The sequence below is a fragment of the Catharus ustulatus genome, chromosome 15 (genome assembly GCF_009819885.2).
Source record: "Catharus ustulatus isolate bCatUst1 chromosome 15, bCatUst1.pri.v2, whole genome shotgun sequence".
In the NCBI taxonomy this organism is placed as follows: domain Eukaryota; kingdom Metazoa; phylum Chordata; class Aves; order Passeriformes; family Turdidae; genus Catharus; species Catharus ustulatus.
The window spans coordinates 8,013,844-8,032,670 of record NC_046235.1 but is presented as its reverse complement, the minus strand read 5'-3'; the positions used below and the strand labels follow the sequence as shown (position 1 = coordinate 8,032,670).

Below are 18,827 nucleotides of genomic sequence, written 5' to 3'. Positions count from 1 at the left end.
TCAAATAATCTACTCTGTTATCTTCCACAGGAAGAAACAAATTGCTAGGATGTCAGTACAGAGAACAAGCTCCTTTGGTAGTGCAGTTCACAGCTGGGAAATGACAGACCACAAGATCTCATCAGCAGCGAGAAGCTGAATGCTGTGATGTCAAGCACAAACTTGAGTGTTGCTACTCTTCATGGTCTTTTTTTCTTGCCATTATTAAGAGGCTCAGAAAGCCTTGACATCAGCCTGCTCCGAGTTTGACAGAATGCAGTTCTAACTCTTGAGCTCCTTCATGCAAGGGAAAGTAACGTAAAATGCTGCAATAGCAGAACTGCCAGTTTGCATAACAGTGTTCCTTATTTTGCTCCCTAGCAAGTTCCTTAGAGACTGGCTTGAATTGGAAGCAGGATAACTCCCCCAACATATTTTCTCTGTAAACCTGTTGTTCCACTCCTGGTCTGTCATTACACAATCAGGTGGCTGGAACAGCAATATTTACATACCCTTGCTCCTGCTGGCTTCAGCAATGTCAATTAAGGTGCAGCAAGCTAAGATAAGAACTCTGCCTTTAGGGGAAAACAATTTTCTTGTAATCAGAACTGTGCCTTGGAGCCCCATTTCACAACTTGACTTGGCTGTCACAGAGGCAAGAGTGAACTTCATGTGACCATCAGCCTTTAGAGAATGGCCCCAAATTGCAAATCCCTCCCACCTGCAGCTGCCCAGGCTTCTCTGGGCAGTGCTTGGGCTCATCTCTCCTCTGCTTTAAGTAAAGAAACAGAAGGATGGGAATTAGGATTCCAAAATCCCCTTTTCTGTATGATACTTAAACAACTGACCAAGCATTAAAGCATCTGAGCAGACTCCCAGCTTTCTACTGGCAGAGGAGAAGACTCCATTCAGACACTTACTTTTTCTTGTCTTTGTCCTTCTTCAATGGCTGCTGTGTGGTAGCCTGCAAGGATTGGGACTGCAAGGTTTCCACTGCGACTTTCCGCCTGTTGAAGGCGTTCATCTCTTCCTCCAGCTCCTTCCTTTTCTCCTCCACCTTCCTTTTCTCTTCCTGGTGTATCCTTTTTAAGTGCTCAAACTTCTCATGTAGCTGGTAGGAGACAGACTCTCTGAGCATCACATTCAGCTCGTTTTGGATTTTCTAACCCTTTCCCAGGAGCCCTGTCACACCTCCCAGACAAATCCCCACCACAGGGACCAATCTGCTGGCAGAATACAGCACTCAGTTCCCACCAAAAGTGGGGAAGACACAATCAATTCAGCTCTGCCTGACACCATACAGCAAACCAGAGCAGCATGAGCCCTGGAGATGACTACAAGGGATTTTAGCTCAGCCTGCAGCCTGCATAGGGGCTGGGAACACCGCAGGATCTTTTGTTCCTCACTAGTTCTTAGGATGACCCATTTAATTCCTACCCAGTCACAGCTGCTTCCTGAAGCCTCACACTGACTAGAATCTGACTGGGGACCCCAGCCCAGCTGCCCCCTTTACTCTGCTGTCCAGTGAGCTACAAGAGGGGCTCTCTCTGACAAGGATGCTCACCTAAACTTCCTGCCACTGGCTTTCACTCCCCAGAGAGCAGCCGTATTTCCATGTGGCACAGGACAGGGAAGACTAGTTTCTGAGGCACCTAAACCAGTGATGTGTTTGTGCTTTGGCTGGTGAGGTTTGCTGGAATGTACTTTCCAGGATTCATGCATTGCCCAGACCCAGATTCCCTGCTGGCTGTAGTTTGGGTTCCTTGCAAATTTTTGGCACACCCACCTCTCTCTCCTTCTCCTTCAGCTCTGCCTCTGTCTCCTTGACTTTGTTTACAAACATTTGTCTCATTTCTTCCTCTTTCCTCTGGAGTTCACCCAAAAACTCTTTCCTTTTGGTCTCATATGTTTCTTGGAGGCTGGGGAAGAAAGCAAATGAAATCCAGACTCTCTGGACACTGATGAGTTAGTGATGGGGAAACATATGCTTGTCTGTGTTGTTTAGAGAAACAGGCAGGGAAGGGAACATCCAAATCAGCTGCAAAGTTCAAACCCAGTGCTGGTACTTTCCAGCCTGGTAGTGTAGATTTCACTCACACACCTCCCATTTGCTGGTGCTGCCAGTACCAAACTCTCACTCTAAACTGATGCTAGATGTGAAGGCCACTCACCTGAAGGGCTGGTTGTCTGGATCTGTGTCCTTGAAACCCATCTCCTCCAATTTGCACCTCCGATACAGCTCGTAGTGGCGGGTGTGGGTCTGCTCCCGCAGATCCTCCATGTTGACCCGAATCAACATTTCCCGCAGCTTCACAAAATCACAGTGACTTTCATTCTCCACTGATAGAAGTGAAGGGACAAGTCACCAAACTGCAGATATGGTGGGGAAACGCAAGGGCACATATGATTGATTCCAGATACCCGCATCCTGAGGAGCCTGTTGCCCTGCTCAGGGCACAACACAACCCCTCAGATGCAGGGATTCCTGCTGACCTTCCTACCTGCTGGTAGGAAGAGCAATTCAAAGGAAAGACTAGCCAACCCACAAAAGGCTGCAGGAGACATGCCTGCACCGCTTATCACAGGGCACCTTCATGCAGAGGTGCTGGTGGAGGGCAGAGCTGGGGAGGTGTCAGGGTTTGCCTGAGCGCACATGGGAAGGTGGGGGGTGGGCTTGCAGCCCCTTACCTTGCACCACTCCCCATGGGTACTGCCGAGCTCGCACCAGTTTGTTCCCAACTTTCACCTCCTCTGTGCTGCCGACCACAGCAAAGGGCAGATGAGCCTGCAACAGAGCCAAGGGCAGGGACTCAGTGCATGGGATAACCCCTCGGCCTGATCCTTAGCTCCCCCTCATCCAGGCACAGGAGCTGCTCCCATGAGTCCTTTCTTTGAACCTACCCATTTCTGATACTTGGAGCAATCTCTGCTATGCACTGGGATATTACTAGAGAGCGGTGTCAGGCCACAGCATAGGTTACTGGCAATGCTGTCTGGGCTGCACCAGCTGGAGAATATTGTAGGAACTTTGTGGTCATTACTGCTCTGTACTGCTCTGTCAGGCTGTATACACCAGGAGTGGGACACTCCCTGCCTTGCTGAAAGCACAGGCAGGGACATCCACAAACAGGCCTTGGCACAGCAGTGAGTGTGTGGGCACTGCAAAGGACATGTGCAGGATACAACATGTACTTGCTGCTCTCCAAGTCTGCAAAGCACCAGGCACACAGAGGAAACAGGAAACCCTCCTTGGGATTGCAAGGAAGGAGCCACAGAGTGGGTGCTTCAGTAGGGTGAGGTTGACAAAATCCTTCATGTTTAAAAAGAAACAGATCCAGAAGCGTGGAACTCATGGAGAAGTGCCCAAATATATTTTCATTGGAGGAAGGAAGGGGAAAAAAAAGCCAAGCAAGCATGACTCCTGTTTTTGTCCCCAATACACACAGCTTGCAAATATTTAAATAAGAGTGAATCCTCCAAATTTTTCATGATTTCAGCAAAAAAGAACTATTATGGTGAAAACATGTATCTAGTCCACCCAGAAACCAACTGGTGACTGAATTAAAACAAAAGAGTGGGGGGAAGGTTGAAATAAAAGACAAAGCATTTAATCAGAAACAGCTATGCAAGAAAATGTTAATTTTGTTGAAAAAGTTACTTTTCATTTATAAAATTAACATGGAAACGTTTCCGTTGTTTCTACTGCCACAGCTGCACTCCGATTTGAGAGACAGGAAGCTTGAAAGTGTTTTTGCATGTGCTTCAGTCAGGTCTGAATTTATTCTCTGAATTTCAAAAAAGACTAAACAGAGATTAAAAATTTTTCTTCTTCTCTTTAAATTGGGTTTTCTCTGGTCAGCCTCCTTAAGTCACAAGACTAATGTAAATCTTAACTGTTAAATTTTATTCAGTTTCTTCTTTCTCAAATGCAAAGTAGCCTAAGAACAGACAGATTAATTTTGAAGAAAAGTGTTTTTCAAAAATTCAATAAAATATTCTAGAGCTATGTTTCTCCAGAGAGTCCCCAGATTAAACATGAGCCACATTTTAATTAATTCTATATGCAACACTCTTTGGCATCTGTGAGACCCACAGCTCAACTTGCCATCAGATTCACTGTCTGGACATTCCCAAACAAACTCGCCCTTCAAATTTGTTTTTGTGCAGCAATTTAATTTCAACTTTCAGCAGTGATGGAACCGGCAGCATTACCCACATTCATCACAGAGTTGATCTCAGCCACTGCCTCGTCGTCTGTGGGGAACTGATAGATCTGCACTCCGTTGCTGACCAGCTCACTCATGATCTTGATCTTGAACTTGTGCAGCTCACTCTTGGAGATAGTGTCTGCTTTGGCAATAATTGGGATGATGTTCACCTGGAGCAGAAGGGAGGAAGGAAGGACAAACAGGTGAGCAGCTGTGTCAAGCCCGGGGCTGATCCAGATCCTGCCTCACTGGCTGTTTTACATCTCCTAAAATCACCTTGGAGCACTATTTACACATGAGCTGCAGCCCAGCTCAGCTGAACACTAGAGGGAAGAATTTTCCAGGACTCACTTGGCTACAAGCCTTCAAATAAACCATATACCCTGCACTAAGTACACAAGGCGCAAATTAAAGCCCTCTCTCACCTATGTATTTTGTTACACGTGTGAGGGAAGCAGACACAGTGTAGCTAACACATCCCAGCTCACTCTGGCTGTCACCATCCATGCACTGCGGCTATGCTGAAAAGTTTTACCAGACAAGCACAAGGATGAAATGTTTATTAAGCCGATGTGAAGCCTTCCCATGCTCAGGGAGAAAAAGCAGGGACCCCTCAGATGCTCTGACAGCAGCTGATGATCCTCTCCAAGGACTCCATGAGCCTCTTGGTGAGGATCACAACTTGGGTGTGCTATGTGGATTATATGGAGAAAGTGCAGGGTGCTATTTAGCAGACATATTTATTTTCATGCTGTTCTTGCTCACCTTTGGTTTCACATCAGTCAGCAGTCACTATACCCCCCACAATTTCATCCACCTGGGCTTCAAAGCCACCCACAAGCTGCACAGTGGGGAGGTCTCCCTGTGATCAAAAGTAAACAAGGGCCACATCCCACATCTGTCAGGACTGATGGAGTTCATTATGGCCTCATGCTTAAGAGAGCTACAGTGGGGCTGGATCTATCACAGGAACCTGAGCTAGATAATGCTGCTGTGCCCAGAAAAGCCAAACAGCAGAACTTGTCTGTCTGAACAGCAGCCAAATTCATAGCAGTGAAACACAAGAATTTAGACAAATAAGGGGAAAGTGTGATTTGTCATCTTAACATTTCCCAACAGCCAATGCTTTTTGTCCTACAGAGCTGAAACTCAGAGCAACTAGTTGGTCTCCAGTGAGTGCCCATTAAAATAAATGGTTTTGCTTTCCCAGCACAAGTTCTTTGTAGCTCAGTGTTTTTTCCATACTTCTTAGGTTCCCCCCGCACCACTGCTCCCCCTCCCCATTCTCTGTTTAGTGGTTTAGCACTCACTAAACATAAGAGCATTTACTTACTTTGAATGAAAATAGTCTAAATTTGCTCATTGGAAATGTATCTCAGAAAATAAATTCTTCTTTTTCTCAGCCACTGACCCAGACTCTTTTACCAAGGACCACAGCCCCCCACAGAAAAAGGCCTGCTGCTCACTCCACTGCTCAGTAGGTCGATGTTCCCTTTACAAAGGTAAAAGGGCCATGACCAGAGCTGGGTGTCTCCCTGACCTGCTAAAAGCTGAGGAGGCTTGGATTCACCATCTCCCACAGAAAAAGGGTCAGCTCAGGGCTCACATCTCTTTCAATCAGCCCAAGCAATTTCCACTTCTTTTTCCAAGGAGCACCAGTTCAGCCCTGTTTACAGCAACACAGGAGGTGCAGAGCCTGGAGCCTGGTGTACCTTCCTAGCAGCAGGAGAGACAGGCTCTGCGCTCACCACCATGGTCTCAGCACTACTCAAAGAAAGTACAAACCAAGGCTGGTTCGAGTGCCCTCAACCACATTTCTTGTATTTTGAAAAGATGACTCAGTGAACACCTGCAGACACAAAGTTCACAACACAAAGGAGTTTTACAAGTTGTGTTTCCAATAATCAATAGCCACATCAATGGTGGGGAGGCATGGATATGGCATTTGAGTGTAGTCCTAAGGACAGAATGCGTTTATTCCTTCACAATACAGAGAAACGATGGAACAATGTGGACACAAGAAACAAAACATGAGACGCTACTGAACTGCATGTCTTATCCCATCTCCCCACAGCACCTTCCACATATCCACCTCCATGCAAAGGCCAAGTCTGTGGCATGGAGATTAGTGACAAACTAATACATATACAGCTGGAGAAGAAAAGTCACCTCTGCTCCTGAACAGGTTTTAAAATCCCAATAAAAAGAAGGAATGCCAGAACTACATGAGGGCTCACTCTCCACTCTTTTTACACAAATAATGTTGGTCTTGGGTTGAAGGCAAAATCTTACAGCAACATTCTTGCATCTCATAGTGGAAGAGCAATATTCTCTATTTGAAGATCAAGTAATAAAATCACGCAGTTGACTACTGGCATGTCACCCCACTGAATGTGACAGGGGTTCAGTGTCCCCTTGCCTGACAGTCTGGTTGCTGGAGGGCTTTAATGGAGCTGGAATTATGACCAGAGAAAGTCAGTACTTTAGACAGCACAGGGAACTCCTGTGCACACAGACAAAAACGCACCTCCTTCTCAAGTCCTTCTGACCAGACTTGCTTCTCATCTCCAAAAATAAAACTTACAAGAACTTGTCATTTGGTAGAAAATAATTTTGGTGATGCAATAAGACTGCAGGCACTTCTGTCCTGTGAAATACAGCTGAATTTCTCCTCATATCCAAACTATTCTTGAATGCAAGTTGCAGTGAAGCCAACAGGCAAATTCTGCTTCAGAAACCAAAGAGCTGAGGCACAGGCTGCTTGAAGCATTCCCACCTGCCCAGCATGTGTCATCTCTTGGAGAGCAGGAAGTGAGCTGCAGCTCAAACAGCACATGCTGACTGAAAACCATTCAGGGACAAGCAGCAAGCCCCAGGACCCTTATGGCTGCACACACTGCACCAACACTTCCATGACAGGGCTGGGTTTTAAATCAATAAATTACCTTCTTATCTGATACAAATGCACTATTATTTATCTCCTTTTCCCAGGTTAAAACGAGTGGAAAGTCTATACCTGTCAGGCCCTATGTGCTTCTCACTAGAAGCCAGGCAGACAGCCAAATTCCATCTACCTACAAACACTTCTGAAGATGCTTCTGCTCTCTGGCTGTAACTAAATACCCCAGATAACAGCTGGCCATGAGCTCAGCCAAACAGATATTGTCTTACAGTACAACAGAAAATTTTGTTTACAAAACAGCTTTACCCAAAGGGATTTCGTAAACTTTACACTAAAAGCAAGACTGGTTATTGAAATTGTCACGGAGAGTCAAAAGCCTGCCCAGGTCAACACATTTTGCCACTTGTGGGCTAAAGCAAAGATCGAGCTGAGCCACGGTCCTACAAACTCCCTCTTAAACCAGTCTCAGAGGCTGAGCCAGCAGAGCACAGAGCAAAGCACTGCCTCTGATGTACCTTACATCTCCACAGGCTCCATTCTTCAACTGTACAACAAGGGCCACACAAAGCTCTCCAAGAAGAGCAGGTTTAGGTGTGCTCACACAGCAACGACATGAGCCAGTGCATGTCACCCCTGCTCAGTAAGCACTCACTGCTCCCATCTGGAGAGGGCAGAACTGCCTGGGCTTTGCTGACACCTTGATTCACTCCGCCCACACACCAGCCCCCAGCACAGATGGTTCATTTGCAGTGGGAAAGGGGCACTGCACTGCCGTGCACAAACCCTCAGGGAGTGCCTGGAAAGCACCCCAATGTCCTGGGATGACACTGGTGCAGAAACGCAAAATAAATCCCTGATGCCCAGAAAATATCAATGGGCTGCACTTGCTTATTCATTTCCATGTACCCACTTGGGTACATGAGGCCACCAGAGCAGGAAATCCAGGATGTTCTCATGCTGTGGCAAAAAGGGGGATGAGAACAAAGGCATAAAATGACTCCAGAGAGGGCTATTAAAGTGGAAGTTTGGAGATATAAAAAGTTTGCCTGCGCACAAAGTTTTCATATGTGCACAAGTACAAAGGATTTATTTTGGTACTAAGGAAGGACCACATTTAAAGGCAACCCCAAGGAGATGTGAAAAGTAGGGAATGAGAAGGAAAGCAGAGAAATGCTTTGTGGGACCACCTGCACCAAGGGGAATAGTGCAAAAGCTTTCCTCCAAAAATACTTCTGGGAATATGTAATGCTGGCACTGTACCAAGAGACAAAAGTTTATTAAGGGAAAGTTTTCAGATTCCTGATGAAGACAATGTAACAGCCACTAAAGCTGCAAATAGCCCACTGCAATGGAGAGCCAGTACCTGCTCTGGACTGGGGCCAAGGAAAAGCAGGCCATGAGCCCTACGTGGTGAGGGCAAGCAGCAGGGACTTCAAAAGGGAAACTCAACCCACCAGGAAAGTCCAACAGAGCTGCACATGAACAACAGCCAGAGAAGAGAGTGCTCCCTCAGTGTAATCCAGGGGATCCACAGGTCCTGCAGGGTCCCACCTGCCATACCTGACCCTCTGTAGGCTGAACAGGATCTGCGACCTGAAAGGAATCATCCTGTTGCTAAAACACTGCTCTGAAAGATAGGAAATTAGAGAAGAGATTCTGCTGCCACTAGTGACCTTTGAAGCCTCCTGCAGCTCCCTGGGAGGCAGCTGGAACACCCAAAACTGTGTCAGAAACTTGCTCCCAGCTGCAGGAATATAAGCAAATAGTTGGTTAGGTAACACCCTGCCACCTAAGGCAGAATAGCTTATGCACAAAGAAACAACCCCAGCAGACCCTCTCATGATCCACTTTAGGATTCCTATGACCTTGAGAATTCCTCACCATATCTACACTTTAAGAAGATACGGTGATCTCCCATCCAGCTCACTTGGTACTGCCAGCAGTGACAGCTCACACACTCCCTGTGCACCAGCACACACAGCCAATGCTCCTGCTCAGCCCTTGTCTCCTCAGCACTGACCACCACCTTAGGACAACCACAGTTCTGGAGGCTCTCAGCCCCTCTGTCCCTGCTGACAGGTCAGGACAGCAAAGAGGACTCCACAATTTAACTGCTGAAGCTGGAAGGCATCCTCACCTGCACACCCAATAGAGCTTCAGCTGACGGCTTTGATAAATATCAGCTAATCTGGGTAAGATTCTTACAGTAGAGGAACACTCAAGAATTTACAACCAACTGGAAAACAGGTTTTTCCTGACATTCTTCAGGAAAGTCACTGAGAAAACAAGCACAGGACTTCAGCAACCACCAGGCCACACAAATCTTTATCAGAGTCCTAAGAATGACTCAGCTGCCATGCAGGAAGGAGTCCAGCACTTGCACAGAAGGAACAAAACCTTTCACATGACAATCATTTCCAACAGAAGCATTTCAGAAAGAGGGACACAGTCTCCAACCTCCTACCTTGCTATCCAATTTCTTCATTGTCACCAGGTCCAAGGACTTGAGCGAGTGCCCAGTGGGGGTGATGAAGTAGAGGCAGACATGAATCCTTGTGTCATGGTAGTTGAAGAGAGACCGACGGATTTTCAGCTCTTCTTGCAAATAGTTTTCAAACTGCGTATCAATGTACTCTACGATTGGCCTGTAACTAAAACCATCCCATTAGCAAACCAGCTACTGGAGCACAAATCTAAACCGTCTAAAGGCTGAAGGAATCCTCCTAGACATTCCTCATATCACTTAAAAACAAATTATAAAAGTCAAACAATTTAGCTTTTCAATGGGAAAAGTGTGGTGTTTACACAGACCTTGTAATCCAAAGGTTGCTGGAGATTCTTGAGGCTGCACTGCAAAGTCTAAGAACAGTGGAGCACAGAAAGATGACTACTTTCCCATATCAAATTTTGCCCAGATTTCAGGCCTCAGCCATCTGACTGTAGTAATGCAACATGAGCAAGGAGACACCTTGGAATACCAGAAAGCCTTTACTTGGGGCTTCAACAAGATGTCTGTGTATTAAATGAGACAAGTTCAGAACGGATAATTCCTGACCCTGCTCTGAGGACAGCTGGTTAACAGCTCATGCTCCTGGAAGACAGCAATCTCTGCTGGAAAGACTTCCTGTGATCTCTCTTTTTGGCTGTTCACACATTTCCCTCTACCCTTTGCCCCCAGAACCAGAGCCGCTACAGGCAGCACCTCCTTTAACAGAGACACAGACACTACTGCAGCACTGCAACAGGAGCTGCAGGCAGTTGATGTCTTGTGGTTAGGCACGAGGCAAGCCCAGAAATGCCAAGCAGATGGCACAAGACCTGCCTTTCATCTTTATTTATCTGATCCCCAAATCCAACCGCATCCACAATGGTCAGCTTCAGGTGGACGTTGCTCTCCTGCAAGTCATAGGTGCGTGGCCGCAAGCGAACCACACTCTCGTAGTGACTGGCTTCCTCTGTCTCAAACGTGGTGTTGAAGAGGGTGTTCATCAGCGTGGACTTCCCAATGCCAGTCTCACCTGGGGACGACAACTCATTAGCTCACTGCAGCATGAATTTGGCACAGGTACTTCAAAGCACATTGATTAGAGAACTAAATTACACTGTGGAAGGTCACCACAAATTGCTAGTGGACAGACATGTAATTGTCACACAGGTGTCTGGCTTCTTGAAGGCCTCCCATGTTTAATGCAAACAATGTAGAGCACTTGGGTTTTGTCTCCCAGTATCACACAAAACACATCAGCACAGAAAAACACATTATTTTCCATGAGCCCTGATTTTGCCAGGGATTCTGCATTAGAGAAGCTGTGGAGAGGACAATTTTAGTGGCCATTGAAGGACACCTGGGATGCATCACAAAAACCTGTATCCCAGAATATTTGGCTGACAAGCTGTTTGTGAGTCAAGAAGGGCTTTCAACTGCTGTTCCTGGTAATGAAACAAGATTGGTATTTTCCACACTGGCCTAGAAGGGGCCTCATTTAAATTCCTTATTCACTACACACAACCCTACTGGTCATGGGGAGGATGGAGAGGCAAAATCCAAGGAAATAACCTTCTACTCTGCTCATTTCCCAGGCAGTCCATCCTGCTACTACTTCAGCAGAGTCAGGCACTGCTGAGGAGTCCTACAGCAGATATGCTGGTGAGAGAGCAGAAGGGTGGGAAAGGTTCTGCTCTACAGAGATGCCTTGTCTACTGCCAAGGGCTTTGGAGTCTCATTCTTCCAGCACCTCAGACTCTGCTCTTCACAGGAACATAAACACCTCAGTGCTCAGAATGGGGCAGATGCATGCTCTGCTTCCTACCAGCTGTGGCTAAGAGTTGCAACGAAATAAAGCCAGCTGGTGCTCTAGATTAATCTGAAAGCAGACATATGAAGAACTCATTTCTGATGCAAGCCTCATTATCCTGTTCAGTTGTGGAACTGTTGGGAGTACGAACTGGCAAACGGGGGCTTTTCCTCTCTTGTCCAAAAAAAATTTTTAAATAAACCAAATGAGAATGTAGGAATATCCATTCTGGTACCTAAGAATCACACAAATTAAAAATGTATTGACCTCTGCTGTAATTACCCTTCTGCCAAGAACAAATCTTTGAATTTCAACTGTGATTTCAGCCATACTTTTTATTTGTGGTGTGGATATACAAAAGTGACTTGAGTATGGCACAGGCACCTTGTGAAAGTTGTCAGGGTGTCACTGCACAGTTTATACAAAGCCATAGAAGCCTGCTGTCTCTTGATGTATTTCTGCTAGTCTAGCAGGTTACAATACTCATACCCCATACAAAGACCAGCCAAAGCAAAAATGATGCTCATCTCATCGCTGAAAGGAATTGGTGTCTAGTACTCCAGCTAGCATTGCCTGCTAGATCACATCAATAACAAAATTAAAAGCCAAGAATATAACGAGGTTATTTTAAAGTCAAAAAGGAACACTCCGCATCCCTTTCCAAGCAAAGATGACCATGCTTCACACCCTCTGCACCTGGGAAAGCCGTGGCCATGCAAAGCTCAGACACAAACCTCTTATGCCCAGATCTGGGGTGCAGGCTTACACTCAGAACTGACCAAGTTATCAACAGCAGCTCTCACATAACCCATGATGCATCTATCATACCCAGCAAAAGCTGCTCATGCCAGCCACTCCATTTTACATAAGAAAATATTTAACTTGCTATATACAGCATTCCTTTGCTCCTTCTTATTGCAAAGCTACTGCAGCAGAGATGATGAGCAATCCCCCAGTGATTACAGAAATTCTCCTGGTTTGATCCAATGTGTTTTTTAAGAGTTTGGCATTTCTGACTTTCATAAGTCACAGCCAAGGTTTGTGGCATAGCAGGATACTCAAGAAATCCTGGTCCCAACCTCCCCCATGCCTGTTTGCAGAGGACCATGCTCACCCACACAGAGGATATTGAAACTGAAGCCTTGTGTGACAGACTTGCTGACCAGCTGATCGGGGAGGCTGTCGAAGCCCACATGGCCCCCCAGGGAAAGGTTCCTCTTCTCTTCATTCTGGCAGGGAGAAGAAGCCAGATTAGCAAACTGCACTGAGACGGCAAACGAGACCAAGATCACCTACCCTCCTGGGCACTGCAAAGCCCAGCAGTGCCCTCAAGAGCTTGTGTTTTGGCACACCGCAGTTCAAACCCCCCAACAGCCACCAACAACTGGAAAGAGGGTGTGAAATACTGATCCTCATGGGAATTAGAAGAACTAAGCTACCAGGCTCCAAAGTAGAGAAAACGCCAGCGTGAGCTTCAACTACATGCAGCTGGGAGAGATGAGCAAAGGAAAACCCACCACGGTGTGTTTTAGCACTCATTTCTCCTCAACTTTTTTTGTGTTTTTATATTTTATTTTCTTAAACTCTCCAGCAGCGAATTCAGCTTGACAGACTCAGCATTTCTCCCTGAGTACTTGTCTTTCCCTCTTTGCTACTGCCACGAGCAGAGGTTAGTTCACTCAGCACTGGGTATGCCGGTGGCACAGGCAGGGTACGGACCCACCTGGCTGTGACCAAACAGTTTTCCACTGTTCCTCTGCTGTTACTGTTCCTGCCTCCCCCATATGCACTTTGCTCTCCCTTCTGTTTCCTCCCTCCCCCAGAGAACCTGATCATCTGCAGAGGCTTTGCTTAGGAACTGAGAAAAAAAAACATCCAAGGAGATAGGAGCTCTATGACCTGCGCAGAAAGGAAGAGCAGAGCAGCCATCAAGTCCAGTAAAAGAGGATCTGACAGAAGGGTAATTTCTCTTTCTAGTGGCTAAAACCAGGGAAGTTTGGAATTTCAACAGATGCTCACACCTCTCTGTACAACTAAGCAATGATGTCTGAACCCAGGGACCAGACCACCATACCTGAAGCCCCTCAGGCACTCTTACCCACCCATGGAAAAGCAAGGAGAATGAATCGTGATTCATTCACCCTCACAATTTCTTTGGTAATTGATTGTTTTTCTTAATCACCAACACACATAGAAGATGGGAATGGAAAAAATGTCTGCCCTTGGTTTGGCTCTGATTCTTCTGTCTGTTCCTGACAATTGGAACTTAATGTCCCAGCACTAAGACCCAGAGAAAAGAGCATTCCTGAGAAGAACCTAAGCTGCCTGTCAAACTTAAATGAAGTCAAGAGGAAAATAAATGACGTGATAAGCCTTGTGTATTCCTCTGTGCCTACAGTAAGATTGCTAAACAAAACACAAACCTTCCTTCAACTGCATCTTGAGTCAAAGCCTTCTTTAGCTCTGCCTTTGGTAGAACAAATATTCTCAGCCTTGAAAAATAAACCATTTCAATAACAAGAACAACTTGTGAACAGCTGAAACAACTTCCATACCTCACACACAAACCTTCTGGCTGTTCCACTTAGCATTTTTAACTCACTTTCAGATGATTTTAGCCCAGCACTCTCCCAAGACTCCCTGGACCAAAAAACAATTGAACCATAGCTGGGGGCTCCTGTGAACCATCCTATTCTGTCCAATCAGGATCAATCACACTCACTAACTTAGTAGAAAGAGCAATCATTTAAAGTTTCCATGTGTAACTGATGTCAGCAATTAAGGGTTTGAGACGCCCAGAGTTTAGGTGAATTAAAAATAAAAACAATCCTAAGACAGGGAGATCTCCACGTATAACTTTCTTCCACTCACCTGTCAGCACAGGGAGATGCACAGCTCAGACCCCAGGATACCAGGTATTTTAAAAGTGAATCTGTGCTGCACCAGTCAGCTGAATGCTGAGCTGCGGATCTCACATGGGGTGGCACAACCGCATTGGGAAAGGGAACTCGGGACACGTGGGATGTGTGTGGTGGGAAAAGACTCAAGAGTTGATTAGGTCTGGTTTTCCCCTTGAGGAAGAGACTGTCACAAGGTGCAGGAAGCCACTGCAGGCACCAGTTGAGCTCAGCGGGCTTCCTCAGGCTCTCAGCCCAATCTCTCAGCCCCCGCTTCTCATCTTCCCCATGTCCTTCTAGACAACACTTTGCAGAGCTTAAAATGCCAGTTCCCACCACTGCAATGCAGTGACAGCCGAGCAAGCTGTTTCCAAGGAAAGTCATAGAGTTTTGACGGTTGCACTTTGTGTCTTCTCATTTTAAATAATAAACAAAAACAAGCAAACAAAAACAAACCAGAAACCTGGAATGACATTTTGGATGGGAAATAAATAAATGCTGCCGATGGCTACGATTAGGCTGAAAGTGCCTGAGGCTGTGAGGAGGTTTCCAGGCAACGGGCAGCACCACTGATTTTAAAATAGGCTCCAGCTCAGCAAGGCTGCATTTAAATAGGCTTCAGCCAGGCAAGGCTGCATTGAGAACTCAGTCATGCCTTGGCTGCAGGAAACCCAAATGCATCCACACAGGGTTTTTTCTCTTCTTTTTTTGGCACTCAAGTCGCTGTTCACTACAGGACAGGAATACACCTACCCAGAACTGCTCACTGTCTCTCAAAGCTGCTAAACCAATGAGCCAAACTTCAGTGGAATAACTTTTGCCAGTGACCTTCAAATGCAGTTGCCTTTATTTCTGTAAGCAGCAGAAATAACCTGGTTCAAGTTCAAGGCACTGGTGATACCAAAGCAGAAAACCATTTACTGTGTTTGCAGTGTGTTCAGCTGTCATACAGCTCCAAAGGGATTTTGCTGCGTTAGCAAAAACAATAGCAACAGCTGCTGGGAAGTAATAGGACTAGGAAAATACATAAAGGGGAAAAAAAAGTTTTCACTGTTTTATTCTTTCCCTCCAATCCATCGAGCTTGGAAACCTGACAGTCTTGTGACTACAAGCACTACTTCTGCTCACTTTTGGAGTCTGGTGTGTGGACCTGTGCTGGAGAGGAACCTGCCCACACCCTGATGAGAAGCCCCAAATGACCAGCCCTTTTGGCCAGTTCCCACATGACAGGGTGGCTCTAGGAAGGCTTGAAACAGTTCACCTGCCTGTGAAGACAAGGTCACACTCCAAACAGAGCCCCTTCCAGCAGAACAGCCAGCCTGCCACACTCAGCATAAATAGATGTTCAATCCAGAACACAAATGCTGCAATAATGCAGCAATGTAGCAGGGGGTTTGTTTTAAACAAAAGCTAAAGATTTCAGCAGAACTTTCCCCATACTTTGTGCCAGCAATGAGAGTGCCTTGCAGGACAGGAGCTTGGCAGGTCATATGGCAGAGCCAGATGGGGTCAGCCACTTCAAGAGCCAGGCAGGAACACAGCCCTGCCCTCTCCAGTTGCACTGGTCCAGGCAACACTCCTACCCTCCACAGCATTCAACATGAACCAGGTCCCTCAATCTCACGGCCTATAGAGACAACTCTGCTGCTTCTTGCCAGGCGGGACCCCATCCTGCGTCTGCAAATAACCACGAGGCAGCCAACCTTTCTTGAAGCCCATTTCATCATTACACAAAATGGTAACTAAGAGTCTGCAATGGCTCCAGGTGGGGACTCTCACCTCAAATAGCCACTGTAGCCCTGAACATCCCTTCTTGTGTCATTGATGGGACAGCTACCAGGGTTTTACTTGTAGTCTTTGAACATGCTCTTCAAAGATTTCTTTGCCTTGAGCTGATCTTCAGACTTGAAGCAGAGAGCCAAGGGGATAAATCATATTTTGAATCTGGAATTTTGTGGGAAATTAAAGATTCATCATAAGGTCAGAGCAGAATTTATGTATTTTCAAATCCAAAGTTCTTTAAACGTTTTCACAAATGTTCTGGCCAGGCAACAGGCACAGAAATGGCATCTGGGGGCATGGCCACAGGAACAACAGCCATCCCAGAGGAACATCAATCTTTAGCTCTGATTTGACAGCAGTATCACAGAACCCTCTTCTCAGCATGCAGAAGAAAGACAGACATGTACTTGGTAGCACAGATGGACACATTTAGCTGAGCACCACAAGAACTGAAATGAAACCTCCAACCACAGTGCTTCAAACGTGCTGTAATGCTCCAGGGGCACCCCAGCTCCTGGACACACCCTGCTGGAGGCTGAGGATGGATTTGGGATGCACAATAGCACACCAGCCCATTCCTGTTGCCACACCACAGAGCTGCCCAGGCAACCAAAAACTACACTTCAAACTCACACTGGCTTCCAAGCCCATCCCCAGCAGGGTCGCCAAGGCTGTGCCCTGTGGTAGGACTGCAGGGCTGGAAGGAAGATGAAGAAGTACTGCTGCGGACAGCGGGCCACAGACCATATCCACTGCAGATATGTTATTTGGCCCTTCACTGCAAGTCAGACAAGAAAAGGCAGCAGAGAAACACAATCAGAGACACCAAATCCAGAACCCCCTAAGAGGTTCTGGACACAACACAGCATCACATATTAATTAGGCTGTTCTTCGCAGGCAGTGATTAAAGAAACCTGTGAGAAGTGCACAGGCTACAGCTTCAATCTGTGTGCCTATGATTCTTCAAAAAATAACCCGATCACAGTTTCTCTTCATGCTTCACCTCCAAATTAGCATCAGTTTCACTCTGCGTCATTACATTTTTCAGCAGCTTGTTCCAGGAAAAGTGGTTTTACCACTGCCTGCACAACCCAGGGGAATGTCAGCAGTGGGACCAGTTCCATGTTCAGCTGCAGAGTGTTCCTAGCTGGGGCTCCTGGTGCAGAGCAGAGCAGTTTAGTGCTTTTAGATGTGCTGCCCCTGCTTCCTTTGCTTTCACAAGGAGCACTATAAACAGAGTAGACCTTGTATAGTGAAGATCATTCTGATATCAGTTAGTTAAAAAAAATCTCTATCATCTTTCAATTAAACCCACCACAAAATTCTCCTTAGTGACATATGCTTGTGTTTCCTGCTTGAGACAACCCTCAGGCTTTTTCCCCTGAATGATGCAGGTGAAAGCATATGGGTAAACAAAAGCATAATTGAATGCCACAATCATAAATGATAATACTTTTTTTTTAAATGGTGATACTTATTTTTAAGAACCTGGCATGATGGGACTTGTAAACCCTCACCCCTGCTTCATCAGCATACAAGCAACTGGTGAACGAAAACAAAGAGGAAAACAAAAAATCACATTGTTTAGCTGATAAAGAGTAATGACTCCCGGATGTATACCCTGAGGGCTAGCACAGAATTTTTCTGTGTCTGAGCTGCCCTTTCCCATTTCTACAGCCCAACAAAACTAAGTGAGAAAGATGAACAGCTGACTTTTCCCAAGGGCAAATGGCAAAGACCTACAGGGAAAGAAGGAAGGAAATTAAGTTTTCTCTCCTTTCTGCTACATGAATTGGGCTTACACTTCAGTGTAAGCAGTGACCTTCAACCCAAAGATGTCTGCTGCTCCCAAATGCTCCCTCCAGTACCTCTGCACCATCAGCCTGGGATCTGTGGCCAGGCTACATGCCAGCCCTACACTGGGAGAAGCTGCTTGTGTCTTCCAAGAGAGCTCACTAGGCAGCTGTATTTCAGGTCCTTCTCTTCCCAGAGTACTCCTATTTACATTTTACACACACACACACAAACACACAAACTTAGAAAACAAAAAGATGCAACAACGCAACATCTACATGGCACTTTTCCACAGCACTTCAATTCCCACTTCTGAGGAATATTTTTTTTTCTAAATTCCTCAACCCTGGATGTCATCTTGACCTTACACCATGACAAATCCTGCAGTGCTTTGCAGCCCGGGCACAGGCATTATCTGTGTGACACTGATGCCTGGCAGCAGGTCTGTGGCACTGGCTCTTCCCAGGGAGCACTGCTTTACCCTGCGGGGAACACGCGGACATGGAGTGCCAGGCACATGGCAAAGTGCAGAGCACACACAGATCCTCTCCCCTCCGATTTACAGTCAAATCAAAACAGAAGGAAAAACCAGTGCTAGCAGATTGCAAGCCCCTGACCAGAGTGACTCGGAGAGCAGGAAGAGGAAGAGCAGGGAAGGCTTCCCAAACTCTGCCTCGCATGGCCACAATGCCACTGCAGAGCTCCTGTGACAGGACTAACACTGCTGAGGGGCTGGCCCAGCACCTGGCACAGCTGGGCACTGCTGCTGGGCACAAAACAATGACTTCACCCTCTTGATGCCTCACCCACAATCCACAACAGTGTGTGCAACACAGAGATTAACACATGCACCAGTGGCGTTTGTAGGACGCTGTTCCGTTGTCTCCTGCATGGAAAGACACGGAACTAGGAAATAATTCCCTCTTGATGCAGGGAGTCTTATTTTGCAGCTGAGCAGAGAAAGGACTGA

At 46.4% G+C, this 18,827-nt stretch overlaps 1 protein-coding gene across 2 annotated transcripts in view; it reads right to left on the bottom strand.

Moving 5' to 3' along the window:
• Positions 1-18,827, bottom strand: part of SEPTIN8 (septin 8) — a 35,883-nt gene that overhangs the window by 6,266 nt on the left and 10,790 nt on the right. For both annotated transcript variants that reach the window (XM_033073044.1, XM_033073045.1), the window contains exons 2-9: positions 12,499-12,613; positions 10,412-10,607; positions 9,554-9,740; positions 4,196-4,357; positions 2,668-2,764; positions 2,151-2,319; positions 1,766-1,898; positions 900-1,090 (exon numbers count right to left, since the gene is read on the bottom strand). In XM_033073044.1, the coding sequence (XP_032928935.1) occupies positions 900-1,090; positions 1,766-1,898; positions 2,151-2,319; positions 2,668-2,764; positions 4,196-4,357; positions 9,554-9,740; positions 10,412-10,607; positions 12,499-12,613 (1,250 nt within the window). The remainder of the gene's footprint in view (positions 1-899; positions 1,091-1,765; positions 1,899-2,150; positions 2,320-2,667; positions 2,765-4,195; positions 4,358-9,553; positions 9,741-10,411; positions 10,608-12,498; positions 12,614-18,827) is intronic.